This window comes from Lucilia sericata, unplaced genomic scaffold, assembly GCF_015586225.1.
Source record: "Lucilia sericata isolate MDLA Ls3-8-SP2 unplaced genomic scaffold, ASM1558622v1 Contig003204F_arrow, whole genome shotgun sequence".
Classification (NCBI taxonomy): Eukaryota; Metazoa; Arthropoda; class Insecta; order Diptera; family Calliphoridae; genus Lucilia; species Lucilia sericata.
This window is the reverse complement of record NW_023996753.1, coordinates 1,566-19,092: the sequence shown is the minus strand read 5'-3', so window position 1 is coordinate 19,092 and position 17,527 is coordinate 1,566. Positions and strand designations below refer to the sequence as shown.

The window sequence follows — 17,527 nt, the reverse complement described above, 5'->3', positions numbered from 1 at the left end:
AGAACTGAACTGAACTAGAACTGAACTAGAACTGAACTAGAACTGAACTAGAACTGAACTAGAACTGAACTAGAACTGAACTAGAACTGAACTAGAACTGAACTAGAACTGAACTAGAACTGAACTAGAACTGAACTAGAAAAAGAACTGAACTAGAACTGAACTAGAACTGAACTAGAACTGAACTAGAACTGAACTAGAACTAGAACTGAACTAGAACTGAACTAGAACTGAACTAGAACTGAACTAGAACTGAACTAGAACTGAACTAGAACTGAACTAGAACTGAACTAGAACTGAACTAGAACTGAACTAGAACTGAACTAGAACTGACTAGAACTGAACTAGAACTGAACTAGAACTGAACTAGAACTGAACTAGAACTGAACTAGAACTGAACTAGAACTGAACTAGAACTGAACTAGAACTGAACTAGAACTGAACTAGAACTGAACTAGAACTGAACTAGAACTGAACTAGAACTGAACTAGAACTGAACTAGAACTGAACTAGAACTGAACTAGAACTGAACTAGAACTGAACTAGAACTGAACTAGAACTGAACTAGAACTGAACTAGAACTGAACTAGAACTGAACTAGAACTGAACTAGAACTGACTAGAATGAACTAGAACTGAACTAGAACTGAACTAGAACTGAACTAGAATGAACTAGAACTGAACTAGAACTGAACTAGAACTGAACTAGAACTGAACTAGAACTGAACTAGAACTGAACTAGAACTGAACTAGAACTGAACTAGAACTGAACTAGAACTGAACTAGAACTGAACTAGAACTGAACTAGAACTGAACTAGAACTGAACTAGAACTGAACTAAAACTGAACTAGAACTGAACTAGAACTGAACTAGAACTGAACTAGAACTGAACTAGAACTGAACTAGAACTGAACTAGAACTGAACTAGAACTGAACTAGAACTGAACTAGAACTGAACTAGAAAACTAGAACTGAACTAGAACTGAACTAGAACTGAACTAGAACTGAACTAGAACTGAACTAGAACTGAACTAGAACTGAACTAGAACTGAACTAGAACTGAACTAGAACTGAACTAGAACTGAACTAGAACTGAAGAACTGAACTAGAACTGAACTAGAACTGAACTAGAACTGAACTAGAACTGAACTAGAACTGAACTAGACTGAACTAGAACTGAACTAGAACTGAACTAGAACTGATCTAGAACTGAACTAGAACTGAACTAGAACTGAACTAGAACTGAACTAGAACTGAACTAGAACTGAACTAGAACTGAACTAGAACTGAACTAAACTGAACTAGAACTGAACTAGAACTGAACTAGAACTGAACTAGAACTGAAGTAGAACTGAACTAGAACTGAACTAGAACTGAACTAGAACTGAACTAGAACTGAACTAGAACTGAACTAGAACTGAACTAGAACTAGAACTGAACTAGAACTGAACTAGATCTGAACTAGAACTGAAGTAGAACTGAACAAGAACTGAACTAGAACTGAACTAGAACTGAACTAGAACTGAACTAGAACTATAACTGAACTCAACTGAGAATGTTATTTAAGTTAAAATAGGTTGCTTAAATTACTTCAGATTTGTAAAGTAATTTTGAATTGAGGAAATCATAATTGTTAACAAGTTAAATCAACTAGTAGACAGAAACTAATCACTTATGACACAAAGATAACGAAAATATTTAAATACTTTATTTTTATTTAATTATATGTACTTAATGAACTTAAAATACATTTATATTCTTATTTACACAATAATCTTAAAAATCTTACAACTTAGTTTAAAATTACTACAGAATACTAAGTAATTTTTCCTTTTTTTCTTTTTACTTGTGATTACAAAATAAATTCTATAGTAGACGTTATTTAGTTACTTTTTCTTCATTTGTTTTTATTTTTTCATAATTAAATATTTTAATTTAAATTAAAATTCCACACGTTTTTATTACAAAAGAAGTATTAAACATTCCAAACAAAATGTGCGTCTATAAGTAAATCGGTTTATAATTAATTTGTTTTTGTTGTTATTATTGTTTTTGCTTTTATGTTTTAATTGAATTTAAGTGTAAATTAATTAAAAATTATTTATAATTGCTACACATAATGTGTGCAGATAAAGTGACTAATTGTTTAAACAGGTAAATGGTTATAAAATACACTAGAGGAGTTTTTAAGACATTAGCTGCAGCATACACTTCATTATTTTCGAGAGACAAAGAGTTGGCATCATGCTGCAAGTTGATTTGGAATCCAAATTACCACGATAGTTGGGATGATCGGGCGCTAAAAGTGTAAGAGAGAAATACAAATTAATTTAATATTGAAAACAGATCTTGAATTAGTTTAAACACATTTTATTAAGTAATATCTGATTTTTTTGTTATAACATAAAATTTTAGTGCGTGTGCATTTCCTTTAGACAAATTGTTCATCAGTGCTATGTGTCAGTTATTTTTTATAGTTTTATACAATTGATTTCAAGTGACATTGGTTGCTTGCTTTTATTTGACTACTACATGTTCTTTCTATGTAAAATATAGTAAAAACACATGAAACTAAGCCCATTTTGACGGCCCTAAATTGCTATTTTAATGAATTAATATTTCCCAATATCAACATTAATTTGGAAGATAAAAAAAATTGCTGTAACTATAATTTACTGTGATATATTATTGTAATGTGCTGTATTGTCTGTGATTTAATATTTAATGCTTCCCTTAAGGCCGCTGAAATTTTCCTTTGTGTAATAATATAGTTCTTTCTTCTCCCTACATGAAAGGTATAAATTTTAAAAGCATTTTTCACGCAAATCACACATTCAACACAATACAAATCCATTTAAACTCTTGTTGAAATTCGCTTCTTGCAAAGAAAAGCTTTACACTTGAAAAAATGTAAGACTCTGAAGTGGTTTGGATCGTGTTGAACAGAACTAGAACATAACTAGAACAGAACTAGAACAGAACTAGAACAGAACTAGAACATAACTAGAACAGAACTAGAACAGAACTAGAACAGAACTAGAACAGAACTAGAACAGAACTAGAACAGAACTAGAACAGAACTAGAACAGAACTAGAACAGAACTAGAACAGAACTAGAACAGAACTAGAACAGAACTAGAACAGAGCTAGAACAGAACTAGAACAGAACTAGAACAGAACTAGAACAGAACTAGAACAGAACTAGAACTGAACTAGAACTGAACTAGAACAGAACTAGAACAGAACTAGAAGAGAATTAGAACAGAACTAGAACAGAACTAGAACAGAACTAGAACAGAACTAGAACAGAACTAGAACAGAACTAGAACAGAACTAGAACAGAACTAGAACAGAACTAGAACAGAACTAGAACAGAACTAGAACAGAACTAGAACAGAACTAGAACAGAACTAGAACAGAACTAGAACAGAAGTAGAACAGAACTAGAACAGAACTAGAACAGAACTAGAACAGAACTAGAACAGAACTAGAACAGAACTAGAACAGAACTAGAACAGAACAGAACTAGAACTAGAACAGAACTAGAACAGAACTAGAACAGAACTAGAACAGAACTAGAACAGAACTAGAAAGAACTAGAACAGAACTAGAACAGAACTAGAACAGAACTAGAACAGAACTAGAACAGAACTAGAACAGAACTAGAACAGAACTAGAACAGAACTAGAACAGAACTAGAACAGAACTAGAACAGAACTAGAACAGAACTAGAACAGAACTAGAACAGAACTAGAACAGAACTAGACAGAACAGAACAGAACTAGAACAGAACAGAACTAGAACAGAACTAGAACAGAACTAGAACAGAACTAGAACAGAACTAGAACAGAACTAGAACAGAACTAGTAACTCGGCTCCTATAGAAGAATTCAGCCTCCAGATTTTATGATTTAAATTTATTCATTCTTTTTCTCATTTTTCTCGTCAAGTAGAGTCCTTTTGGTATGTACCCAAAGTCTTGAACAAATTACTGTATCTGTAAAGTTATTTTGTCTGTAAGATTTATAATATTTCTTTTTGTGCAGTTTTATTCATGTAGCCACGTTCGAGACAGTAATATTTTTTATATTTTTTACACTCAAATGCACAATGAATTGTATTGAAATTTATAAAAAAATAAGAGGAGGAAAAGAAAAAAGACAACCAACAGAAAAACATTTGGTTTTTATGGTCCTTCTACCACAAAGCTATATTTTAGGTTCCTACCATATTCTCTAAAATGTGTACGTTGTGCGTTTGATTGTGTGTATGTGTATACATATATCCTTCTTTTATTGTGAATTTTAAGTACAAGGACATTACTATTATTGTCCTTTACTTCAACTTAAACAACAACAACAACAGTTACAACAACTTAAAGGGTTAACGCATTAATATTAAATGTTATGTGCGTTTACATTGAATTTAGAAGTTTGTATATGAAGAGTATGACTTCTTAATCTATGAGTGTTGAGAGAATATAAAATTAAATTGGAAATCATTTTTTCTTTTTTTATTTTGGGATATTTTACATATGTAAATCTATAAAAAAATTACAAAAAGTAATTTAAATTTAAAATGATAGGTTTTACATTAGTGGTTAAAATTGTACAGAGGGACAAATAAAAATTACAAGACCTTAACGTGATGACAGGTTTTTTATATGATTTTAAATGTTTTTATAAATTGTAAAGATTATTTTGAAGGTTGCCAGACGTTAATTAATTTTCTAGTTTAATTTTGGAATGAACTAAAGTTCAATTATACTCCGCTACATACATTGGTATACAACATTTATTTTCTTTCTCCAATTACACAATATAAATTTATTTTAGTAAAACCTAAGAGAACCTAATACTAAAATAAAATATACCTACATTTCTGACATTTATAAACGTTCTTACTTATGGACTAAAACAATGAACACCCCCTTTTTTTATATGTACTTGTTACAATGTGGATTAAAAAATATGTACATGAAATGTGGGTTGTAAAATATATAAATTTGAAGTAGTACACATTGACAATCTTTTTATTATAACAATATGACTTTATTACCAATGACTTGTAACAACCCATTTCTATTCGTTTTCTTTATTTTATTATGTGTCATACAAATAATTAATATTTTTTTAACAATAAGACTAAGGATGAATGTGCATAGAATTAGAACAGAACTAGAACAGAACTAGAACAGAACTAGCACAGAACTGAACAGAACTAGAACAGAACAAGAACAAAACTAGAACACAACAGAACTAGAACAAAACTAGAACAGAACTAGGACCAGAACCAGAATAGAAACTAGAACAGAACTAGAACAGAACTAGAACAGAACTAGAACAGAACTAGAACAGAACTAGAACAGAACTAGAACAGAACTAGAACAGAACTAGAACAGAACTAGAACAGAACTAGAACAGAACTAGAACAGAACTAGAACAGAACTAGACAGAACTAGAACAGAACTAGACAGACTAGAACAGAACTAGAACAGAACAGAACTAGAACAGAACTAGAACAGAACTAGAACAGAACAGAACTAGAACAGAAACTAGAACAGAACTAGAACAGAACTAGAACAGACTAGAACAGAACTAGAACAGAACTAGAACAGAACTAGAACAGAACTAGAACAGAACTAGAACAGAACTAGAACCGAAACTAGAACAGAAACTAGCACAGAACTAGAACTCGAACAGAACTAGAACAGAACTAGAACAGAACAGAACTAGAACAGAAGTAGAACAGAACTAGAACAGAACTAGAACAGAACTAGAACAGAACTAGAACAGAACTAGAACAGAACTAGAACAGAACAGAACTAGAACTGAAACTAGAACTGAACTAGAACTGAATAGAACGAACTAGAACAGAACTAGAACTGAACTAGAACAGAAACTAGAGCAGAACTAGAACAGAACTAGAACCAGAACTAGAACAAAACAGAACTAGAACAGAACTAGAACAGAACTAGAAAACTAGAACAGAACTAGAACAGAACTAGAACAGAACCTAGAACAGAAACTAGCACCTAACTCGAACAGAACTAGAACTGAACTAGAACAGAACTAGAACTGAACTAGAACAGAACTAGAACTGAACTAGAACAGAACTAGAACTGAACTAGAACAGAACTAAGACACAGACCTAGAACAGAACTAGAACAGAACTAACAGAACTAGAACAACTAGAACAGACCTAGACAGAACTAGAACAGAACTAGAACAGAACTAGAACTGAACTAGAACAGAACTAGAACAGAACTAGAACAGAACTAGAACAGAACTAGAACAGAACTAGAACAGAACTAGAACAGAACTAGAACAGACTAGACAGAACTAGAACAGAACTAGAAACAGAACTAGAACAGAACTAGAACAGAAACTAGAACATAACTAGAACATAACTAGAACAGAACTAGAACAAAACTAGAACACAATTAGAACAGAACTAGAAACAGAACTAAAACTAAAAAAATTAATACTTCAGAATCTGTCAAAGAGATTAAGTTACACCAATGCGAATTATCTTAGTCCTTCATTCCTTAGGTACCAGCATAGAAATAAATAAATGTTTTATTATTGGCGTGTGTATGTTTGAGCTTGTAGTATTTTACTTGCTATTGATGGAGTCGTTTGTTTGCTGTAACTTGTGTTAAATTGGAATTCTATACAACATACACATACTCTCGTAGTCGTTTAGCACATAAAAAGAACATCAATAAATAACATATTTTTGTATGCTTAAGGCAAAATATTAATGTTTTTTTCTTTCACACTTCCTAGCCAAACGCCACTCCTTAACGCCCAGTTTCTAACGCAAACCGTAAACTCCACACACATACACTAGCGCTCTTGACTTTAAGTGTATGTGCTGGTGTTTTGTTTCATGCTGTCAAGTTGTTGCGATTTTCTACATTTTTGCAATCTCAACAAAAATTGTCTATGGGATTTTTGTTGTTGTTGTTATTGCTCTGCTGTTGTTTTATAACGTGACAGATTTTCACAAGCTTTTAGCTTCATTGTTTCAATGTTTATATTGCAATTTACAGGCAAAAAAACAACAATAACAATTTGCTAACAATATTTTGTTTTATGTTTTATTTTTTGTTGTTGTATTGTATGTATTTGTGTTGTTGTTGTCTTGGTTGTTTTATAGATATTGAAGATATTGTGTTTACTCTTATTGTTGATCCCCAAAGGTGTTTTTAAACTTTTGCATTATTGACATTTACCATGGGATATAACGACGACAAACATTTGTCTGTGTATTTATTGGTACTTCTGCTTTTGCAGTCACTGTTGTTGTTTTATTCTGCTGTGTTTTACGATTATTGACTTATGGATGAAGTAATTGATGGTGGAAACGAATCAATAATAGATACATTTTATAATATAATTTATAAATATAGAACAAATACATTTTGAAATCGCGAATTTTCAGATAAAAGAATATTATTTTAAAATACTTAAGCAATTAAAAAATTTGAATATTTAGTTTATAGAAAAAACACAACTTTATGTATATATATTGTTATAATTTCATAGTTCATCTCTGCTATCCTTGTTTCTTTCTACTTGCTAGACATTTGTTTAACTTCCTGTCTGGCCTCAGTGGTTGTCAGCGCTATAGAAAACTACATTCCCTCTACCATAACAAACTACATTGAATAGATACTAATAGCTGTAGTACTTCTTTCCGCAAACTCTCCTTCATTGCTGACAGTTACCGTTTTAGGGAATTTCACGTCAATTGCCTTTACACAACTTCATTGCTAAATTTTAAATTCTCCAAAAATACCCCTATTTAATATTTATTATAATATCCTCTATTTGTCTTCCTCAAAGTGTACATTTCCCTCTATTTTCTTTCACAATTGACATATCGTAAATCATGACTATTTCGATAAATTTCTTACAGTTGCAACAATATTTTCGGGTTTTCTTTGCGGTTCCATGAAAAAAGGAATATTTCGTTATTATTCATTTTCATTTTACCCTCTTTGTTATGCATTTGCCAATATAGTGTGGCATGCCACAAAATCATGACATTTTTTTTTCTGCGTAATAAATTGCATTTTTTTTTCCATTTCTAGGAGGTTAAATCAAATTCATTTGCAACTGTGTGGAAAGATTTTTTCCCTTTCATTTTAACAGTTCTTTATGCAAGAGAAAAGAAATCTGAAAAAATGTAGAAGTATATAAATATAATAATATTATATATGCAAAATCGTACAGACAATTGAACACAAGAGTTCGGAGTATCTTTGTCATCAGCACCGCAAACGACGTTCTTATCTTCAATGTTGGAATGTTTCATTGTTATTCTAGTATAAGTAGGAGTAGAGTGAGAAAAAAACTACTTTTGCTTGAACAAGCATTGGTTTTCTTTAAGGATTGTATAAAGTATCATTTCAAATTTACAAAGATTGTCACAATTAACACCAACTTATTTTGATGACAATTTCCTCTTCTTGTGAAACACTTAAGGAAATATAGCTGATTATCTTTAGAAAGGAAATATATCATCAGTTATTTATTTAACGAAGAAAAGTTCAGTTTAAGTTCAGTTCAGTTCTGTGCAGTTCAGTTCAGTTCTAGTTCAGTTCTAGTTCTTCAGTTCTAGTTCAGTCTAGTTTCAGTTCTAGTTCAGTTCTAGTTCAGTTCTAGTTCAGTTCTAGTTCAGTTCTAGTTCAGTTCTAGTTCAGTTCTAGTTCAGTTCTAGTTCAGTTCTAGTTCAGTTCTAGTTCAGTTCTAGTTCAGTTCTAGTTCAGTTCTAGTTCAGTTCTAGTTCAGTTCTAGTTCAGTTCTAGTTCAGTTCTAGTTCAGTTCTAGTTCAGTTCTAGTTCAGGTCTAGTTCAGTTCTAGTTCAGTTCTAGTTCAGTTCTAGTTCAGTTCTAGTTCAGTTCTAGTTCAGTTCTACGTCTAGTTCAGTTCTAGTTCAGTTCTAGTTCAGTTCTAGTTCAGTTCTAGTTCAGTTCTAGTTCAGTTCTAGTTCATTCTAGTTCAGTTCTAGTTCAGTTCTAGTTCAGTTCTAGTTCAGTTCTAGTTCAGTTCTAGTTCAGTTCTAGTTCAGTTCTAGTTCTAGTTCAGTTCTAGTTCAGTTCTAGTTCAGTTCTAGTTCAGTTCTAGTTCAGTTCTAGTTCAGTTCTAGTTCAGTTCTAGTTCAGTTCTAGTCAGTTCTAGTTCAGTTCTAGTTCAGTTCTAGTTCAGTTCTAGTTCAGTTCTAGTAGTTCAGTTAGTTCAGTTCTAGTTCAGTTCTAGTTCAGTTCTAGTTCAGTTCTAGTTCAGTTCTAGTTCAGTTCTAGTTCAGTTCTAGTTCAGTTCTAGTTCAGTTCTAGTTCAGTTCTAGTTCAGTTCTAGTTCGTTCTAGTTCAGTTCTAGTTCAGTTCTAGTTCAGTTCTAGTTCAGTTCTAGTTCAGTTTCTAGTTCAGTCTAGTTCAGTTTCTAGTTCATTCTAGTTCAGTTCTAGTTCAGTTCTAGTTTCAGTTCTAGTTCAGTCTCTAGTTCAGTTCTAGTTCAGTTCTAGTTCAGTTCTAGTTCAGTTCTAGTTCAGTTCTAGTTCAGTTCTAGTTCAGTTCTAGTCAGTTCTAGTTCAGTTCTAGTTCAGTTCTAGTTAGTTCTAGTTCATCTAGTTCAGTTCTAGTTCAGTTCTAGTCAGTTCTAGTTCAGTTCTAGTTCAGTTCTAGTTCAGTTCTAGTTCAGTTCTAGTTCAGTTTCTAGGTTCCGTTCTAGTTCAGTTCTAGTTCAGTTCTAGTTCAGTTCTAGTTCAGTTCTAGTATCAGTTCTAGTTCAGTTCTAGTTCAGTTCTAGTTCAGTTCTAGGTCAGTTCTAGTTCAGTTCTAGTTCAGTTCTAGTTCAGTTCTAGTTCAGTTCTAGTTCAGTTCTAGTTCAGTTCTAGTTCAGTTCTAGTCAGTTCTAGTTCAGTTCTAGTTCAGTTCTAGTTCAGTTCTAGGTTCAGTTCTAGTTCAGTTCTAGTTCAGTTCTAGTTCAGTTCTAGTTCAGTTCTAGTTCAGTTCTAGTTCAGTTCTAGTTCAGTTCTAGTTCAGTTCTAGTTCAGTTCTAGTTCAGTTCTAGTTCAGTTCTAGTTCAGTTCTAGTTCAGTTCTAGTTCAGTTCAGTTCAGTTAGTTCAGTTCTAGTTCAGTTCTAGTTCAGTTCTAGTTCAGTTCTAGTTCAGTTCTAGTTCAGTTCTAGTTCAGTTCTAGTTCAGTTCTAGTTCAGTTCTAGTTCAGTTCTAGTTCAGTTCTAGTTCAGTTCTAGTTCAGTTCTAGTTCAGTTCTAGTTCAGTTCTAGTTCAGTTCTAGTTCAGTTCTAGTTCAGTTCTAGTTCAGTTCTAGTTCAGTTCTAGTTCTTGAAGAAATTCAATTTATTTTAAATTCTATGTCTTTTAAACATTATAATTGCATATTAATATGTATTTAAACCCGAAGAAAGAATCCCTTTTCATTTATAAAATCTAAAGTATTACTGAAGAAATGTTGTCAACTTTTCTTGTAATTCAAATTTAAATTGTTTACCTTCGTTCTCATCTTAGAACATTTTTATTCAAATATATTTTTATACACAATGACATCTTATTTTAAGTAGATTTTCTTATCAGATTCTTTGAAAATTGTAGTTTTTTTATTATTATTTGTGCGTTTAAAGTAAACTCACCTTGATGACTATAATGCTCTCTGACACCACTATAACGATCCTGTTGATGCTGTTGCTGTGTATTCCATAATGTTGATGTTGCACCGATATATACATTATTTAATGTTGTTTGTTGTTGCTGTTGCGGTAAATCCATTTTTGATTTAGTTCTTTGCAATTTATGATTGTAGTTGTTATTATTGTTATTCTGTTGAAAGTTATAACGTTGTTCTGTTCGGTATCGAAGCAATAAAAGCCAGAGGAGGAAGTTTGTAAAGAAATATAAATAGAAAAGGAAACCAAATGCATTTTAATGGTATTAGTAATAGTAGTCATACGTTTGTATGCATATGCAGGGGTATTTAGAAGGAAAACTCTAACCATTTATATATAACCATACGCAAAAATACATATATATTTAAACACATTTACATACATACCTTTATGGTATTTGGTTACGAACATGGGTACAGTGTTAGTTGAAACAGTTGGAGCTAAAGTTGTTACAGTTGTGGTTTGAGGAATGTCTAAAATGGAGCAAAAAATACCAAATAAAAGTGGGGGTATTAGTAGTGAAAACGTATAAAAGTTTTCATATATTTCTAAAAAGAATAGAGAAAGACATTGCTGAGGTCTTAAAGTTTTATTTAAGTTTTTCTGTTTTTATTTAAATGAAAAAAACGCATTTGTAAATATTGTGTCAAAGAATTGGTAAATTTTAAATAAATGAACTTAAATTGTATCTTCTACTTTATGAGATGAGTTCTGTTTGAATTTTAGTAGAGTATGTATAGATCTCTATTGTTCCAATCCTTGTTCTGTTCTGTGTAGTTCTTTTCTGTTCTAGTTCTGTTTTAGTTCTGTTCTAGTTCTGTTCTAGTTCTGTTCTAGTTCTGTTCTAGTTCTGTTCTAGTTCTGTTCTAGTTCTAGTTCTGTTCTAGTTCTGTTCTAGTTCTGTTCTAGTTCTGTTCTAGTTCTGTTCTAGTTCTGTTCTAGTTCTGTTCTAGTTCTGTTCTAGTTCTGTTCTAGTTCTGTTCTAGTTCTGTTCTAGTTCTGTTCTAGTTCTGTTCTAGTTCTGTTCTAGTTCTGTTCTAGTTCTGTTCTAGTTCTGTTCTAGTTCTGTTCTAGTTCTGTTCTAGTTCTGTTCTAGTTCTGTTCTAGTTCTGTTCTAGTTCTGTTCTAGTTCTGTTCTAGTTCTGTTCTAGTTCTGTTCTAGTTCTGTTCTAGTTCTGTTCTAGTTCTGTTCTAGTTCTGTTCTAGTTCTGTTCTAGTTCTGTTCTAGTTCTGTTCTAGTTCTGTTCTAGTTCTGTTCTAGTTCTGTTCTAGTTCTGTTCTAATTCTGTTCTAGTTCTGTTCTAGTTCTGTTCTAGTTCTGTTCTAGTTCTGTTCTAGTTCTGTTCTAGTTTCAGTTCTAGTTCAGTTCTAGTTCTGTTCTAGTTCTGTTCTAGTTCGGTTCTAGTTCTGTTCTAGTTCTGTTCTAGTTCTGTTCTAGTTCTGTTCTAGTTTTGTTCTAGTTCTGTTCTAGTTTTGTTCTAGTTCTGTTCTAGTTCTGTTGTAGTTCTGTTCTAGTTCTGTTCTAGTTTTGTTCTAGTTCTGTTCTAGTTCTGTTCTAGTTCTGTTCTAGTTCTGTTCTAGTTCTGTTCTAGTTCTGTTCTAGTTCTGTTCTAGTTCTGTTCTAGTTCTGTTCTAGTTTATATTTTGTTATACAATTAGGATTAGCACTTATATTAATTATTCACGTTTGTATCAGCCTTGGCCAATCCACTTAATTTTTCAAAATTTTGGGTAAAGCAGCTTCAAATAATCATAAGGTTTAGTTAAGTTAAGTAAACATTGTTCAGCGAGAACTATATTTAACAAGTGCTTTCATTTAGTTAAAATTGAAAAATTTGATATGAATTTACAAAAACGCCCATGATTGACCTTAATTCTAATAAACATTAATATTGCCATTTGTGGTTTTCCTAACATGCTTGGAATATGTTTGTGTGTACAATTAGGTCATGTTAATTTTCAATTAATATCACATTATAATACAAAATTCAAACATATAACATTGAGACGGCAAAATACTTAGAAAATTGAAGAGAAAGGGTTTTGAATTGCAGAAATAGGGTAACAGTTAAGGCAGACAGAAACTTTTGCTGTTTGTTGTCAAAATGTAAATTTGTGTTTGTGTGTGTTAAATGTAAACAGTTAATGGCTAGTAGCATTAATCGCAGTGTCTATAGAAAAGGAAATTTGCTTTGTCTGGGTTATACACATGTAATGTGGCTTTCTTGAGGTTTTTAAATACATTTCTCAAGCGTATGAGAACTTTTTGTCTTGTGTGTTCATAATAAAATTACAATAAATAATTAAATATTATTGTTGATGAGCTCTTCGAAACGGTAGCGCAAAGAGGGATCAGCAAAGAGGAAAAAACCTTTTAGAAACAGGAAATTAAATCAATGACCAACATATTCACACACTCTCTTTTTGTCATAAGTTTTTCTGGTATGTGAATGAGTTTTTATTTTATCTCATCACATTTAAATGTAAATGTGACATACTTTGTCATTTAACTTTTTTCTTTGTTTCTAATGAATAATTAAAATATAGTTTACTTGTTTTTATTCAGTTCTTGTTTTTCATATTTTTTTTTTTAATTATAACATAAAGTTTTACTTGTGTGTTATAATTTCATTTGCACCTCATCATTGTCATCATCTGTAGTAGCAGCAGTATCGGCAGCAACAACATCATCGTCTTCGTTATGATGATTTTCCCTTGAGGACGTCAATTTGTCATTTTATTTATAGTTTTCTCATCTCAGTTGTCATAATCCCTTTAAAATGTTGTAGTCTTTTTAATTAACTCGGAGTTTTGAGTTTTATGCATTTTTTTCTCTTGTTGTAGAAGCACACTACAGTCGGTCAGTTTCTTACAGTTTTGTCAAAGTTGTTATTTGCTTTGAAAATTTTCGAAAATTTGCAATAGTCTATAGTCTAGTCTATAGTCTAGTCTATAGTCTAGTCTATAGTCTAGTCTATATTCTAGTCTATAGTCTAGTCTATATTCTAGTCTATAGTCTAGTCTATAGTCTAGTCTATAGTCTAGTCTATAGTCTAGTCTATAGTCTAGTCTATAGTCTAGTCTATAGTCTAGTATATAGTCTAGTCTAGTCTAGTATAGTCTAGTCTATAGTCTAGTCTATAGTCTAGTCTATAGTCTAGTCTATAGTCTAGTCTATAGTCTAGTCTATAGTCAGTCTATAGTCTAGTCTATAGTCTAGTCTATAGTCTAGTCTATAGTCTAGTCTATAGTCTAGTCTATAGTCTAGTCTATAGTCTAGTCTATAGTCTAGTCTATAGTCTAGTCTATAGTCTAGTCTATAGTCTAGTCTATAGTCTAGTCTATAGTCTAGTCTATAGTCTAGTCTATAGTCTAGTCTATAGTCTAGTCTATAGTATAGTCTAGTCTAGTCTATAGTCTAGTCTATAGTCTAGTCTATAGTCTAGTCTATAGTCTAGTCTATAGTCTAGTCTATAGTCTAGTCTATAGTCTAGTCTATAGTCTAGTCTATAGTCTAGTCTATAGTCTAGTCTATAGTCTAGTCTATAGTCTAGTCTATAGTCTAGTCTATAGTCTAGTCTATAGTCTAGTCTATAGTCTAGTTCTATAGTCTAGTCTATAGTCTAGTCTATAGTCTAGTCTATAGTCTAGTCTATAGTCTAGTCTATAGTCTAGTCTATAGTCTAGTCTATAGTCTAGTCTATAGTCTAGTCTATAGTCTAGTCTATAGTCTAGTCTATAGTCTAGTCTATAGTCTAGTCTATAGTCTAGTCTATAGTCTAGTCTATAGTCTAGTCTATAGTCTAGTCTATAGTCTAGTCTATAGTCTAGTCTATAGTCTATATAGTCTAGTCTATAGTCTAGTCTATAGTCTAGTCTATAGTCTAGTCTATAGTCTAGTCTATAGTCTAGTCTATAGTCTAGTCTATAGTCTAGTCTATAGTCTAGTATAGTCTAGTCTATAGTCTAGTCTATAGTAGTATAGTCTAGTCTATAGTCTAGTCTATAGTCTAGTTTATAGTCTAGTCTATAGTCTAGTCTATAGTCTAGTTTATAGTCTAGTCTATAGTCTAGTCTATAGTCTAGTCTATAGTCTAGTCTATAGTCTAGTCTATAGTCTAGTCTATAGTCAAGTCTATAGTTTAGTCTATAGTCTAGTTTATAGTCTAGTCTATAGTCTAGTCTATAGTCTAGTCTATAGTCTAGTCTATAGTCTAGTCTATAGTCTAGTCTATAGTCTAGTCTATAGTCTAGTCTATAGTCTAGTCTATAGTCTAGCCTATAGTCTAGCCTATAGTCTAGTCTATAGTCTAGTCTATAGTCTAGTCTATAGTCTAGCCTATAGTCTAGTCTATAGTCTAGTCTATAGTCTAGTCTATAGTCTAGTCTATAGTCTAGTCTATAGTCTAGTCTATAGTCTAGCCTATAGTCTAGTCCTATAGTCTAGTCTATAGTCTAGCCTATAGTCTAGTCTATAGTCTAGTCTATAGTCTAGTCTATATTCTAGTCTATAGTCTAGTCTATAGTCTAGTCTATATTCTAGTCTATAGTCTAGTCTATAGTCTAGTCTATAGTCTAGTCTATAGTCTAGTCTATAATCTAGTCTATAGTCTAGTCTATAGTCTAGTCTATAGTCTAGTCTATAATCTAGTCTATAGTCTAGTCTATAGTCTAGTCTATAGTCTGGTCTATAGTCTAGTCTATAGTCTAGTCTATAGTCTATTCTATTGTCTAGTCTATAGTCTAGTCTATAGTCTAGTCTATAGTCTAATCTATAGTCTAGTCTATAGTCTAGTCTATAGTCTAGTCTATAGTCTAGTCTATAGTCTAGTCTATAGTCTAGTCTATAGTCTAGTCTATAGTCTAGTCTATAGTCTAGTCTATAGTCTAGTCTATAGTCTAGTCTATAGTCTAGTCTATAGTCTAGTGTATGGTCTAGTCTATAGTCTATAGTCTAATCTATAGTCTAGTCTATAGACTAGTCTGTAGTCTAGTCTATAGTCTGGTCTAGTCTATAGTCTATAGTCTAATCTATAGTCTAGTCTATAGACTAGTCTGTAGTCTAGTCTATAGTCTAGTCTATAGACTAGTCTGTAGTCTAGTCTGTAGTCTAGTCTATAGTCTAGTCTATAGTCTAGTCTATAGTCTAGTCTATAATCTAGTCTATAGTGTAGTCTATTATCTGGTCTATAGTGTAGTCTATAGTCTACTCTGTAGTCTAGTCTATAGTCTAGTCTATAGTCTGGTCTATAGTCTAGTCTATAATCAGGTCTATAGTCTTGTCCATATATATTCTAGCTTATAATCTAGGTTATAGTCCAGTTTAAGGTCTATTCTATAGTCTATACTATAGTTTTTAGACAAACTTCTTGAATTATTTCGTTTAGTAGGGCACTTTGAATACTCTTTATGCTTAACACAACCATACTTTTTGTTTATCATTACTTGATTTTTCATTTTATATACACAAACTATATTTATATTCAGTTGTCACTTTTTATAAAACTTTGCTTTTTATTTCTTTCTCTTCACTCCCTTTCATCATTTATAAACTTCCGCTGGGCTGCACATTTTATTTTTATGTAGTTTTTGTTTTTGTAGAATAAAGTTTGTGTGTGTATGTGTGTTGTTTTTTCTGTATAGTACTTACGATAAAGTTTAATTGCTCCATCAGTATCACCCAAAGAGTTTTTGGCTACACAACGATATGACCCAAAATCTTGTGCGTCAACATCATTTATGGTCAAACGCATTGTTATTTTATAACCAGTTTCATGTGTTTCAGGCACGAAACGTTCACCTGCAATGATGAGAAAATTTATAGAAAAAATTACAAAATGAAAATTAATACACCACATGGCATGTATAGTTTTTTGTGTGTATTGTAATAAAATGTAAAGGGGAAATAAAATTACAGGCCAGGAGAATTGAAAGTGTTGTTTAAAAAAACTGTTTTTTTTTTTCTGTGAAAATAATGTTTTAAAAGTAAGTTAAGTAATATGAGTGGCTTAATAAAGTGTATTGTGAAAGTTTATTTAATGTCCGCCAAAAAAAGGAAACAAATAAAGGCGAAAAAATACCCCAATGTGTTAAATATCTCATCAAGTGTAATTGAAGTTGAAATATGAGTAGTTTTATTTAAATATACACTTTTTCCCCAACGACCAGTAAATCATTTATATTAAAGGTTTAAACATACACTTCAGTAGGAAATTGATTGTATTAAGTCCGAGTAAAAGTTTGTAAACAGAACAAAAAAGGAAAGTAGATTGACAGTTGGTATAAATGGTTGAAATGATAAATACAACTGAAATGAAAAATGTCAATTAATGAATCTAGGGTTTTAAAGATGTTTTAAAACGCACACAAAACAATACATACAGAATATGTATTTAATGATAAGAATTAGTTCGTTAATATATAGTCATATAATATATAGCCATATAGTCATCTATATATTTTAAACAATATTAAATTGCAAATATGACAAATTATTTAAGTACAAGATTATTCACTACAACAATTAAAAGAAAAAGTGTATTTTTTCCCAGCCAGTAATTAAATTAGAAAACTATACACAAAAAAGACAAAGAAATTGCTTTAAAATGGATGAAAAACTCACAACACACACATACACAACTACACAACTACTTATTATTCAACTCAAGTGATTCGTATCAAAAGAAAATAGTAGTAACTAAATACTATAGTAAATTAAATTTAACATTTATACAATTATTATCTATATAGTATTTTCTATACATACATACTATTTCTTATTAAATTTATTTGTATTTATGTGCTTGTGCATGTGTTTACATTTGTGTTAAACTCT

At 31.5% G+C, this 17,527-nt stretch overlaps 1 protein-coding gene across 1 annotated transcript; it reads right to left on the bottom strand.

Annotated features, from left to right (window-relative positions):
- Window positions 1-1,581: 1,581 nt before the first annotated feature.
- On the bottom strand, window positions 1,582-16,487 carry LOC119614654. Its single transcript, XM_037970769.1, has 4 exons — window positions 16,343-16,487; window positions 11,079-11,165; window positions 10,660-10,869; window positions 1,582-2,299 (listed from the first exon to the last, which is right to left on the bottom strand). Exons 1-4 carry the CDS (start codon window positions 16,443-16,445, stop codon window positions 2,187-2,189), a joined length of 513 nt encoding a protein of 170 aa, XP_037826697.1. The 5' UTR covers window positions 16,446-16,487; the 3' UTR covers window positions 1,582-2,186.
- Window positions 16,488-17,527: the final 1,040 nt, after the last annotated feature.

Coding starts and splice junctions, on each gene's coding strand:
- LOC119614654 (XM_037970769.1), bottom strand. CDS start 16,445: ATGCGTTTGACCATAAATGATGTTGACGCACAAGATTTTGGGTCATAT. Junction 11,166..16,342: donor TGGAGCAATTAAACTTTATC/GTAAGTACTATA, acceptor GCTCCATTTTAG/ACATTCCTCAAACCACAACT. Junction 10,870..11,078: donor CGTAACCAAATACCATAAAG/GTATGTATGTAA, acceptor GATACCGAACAG/AACAACGTTATAACTTTCAA.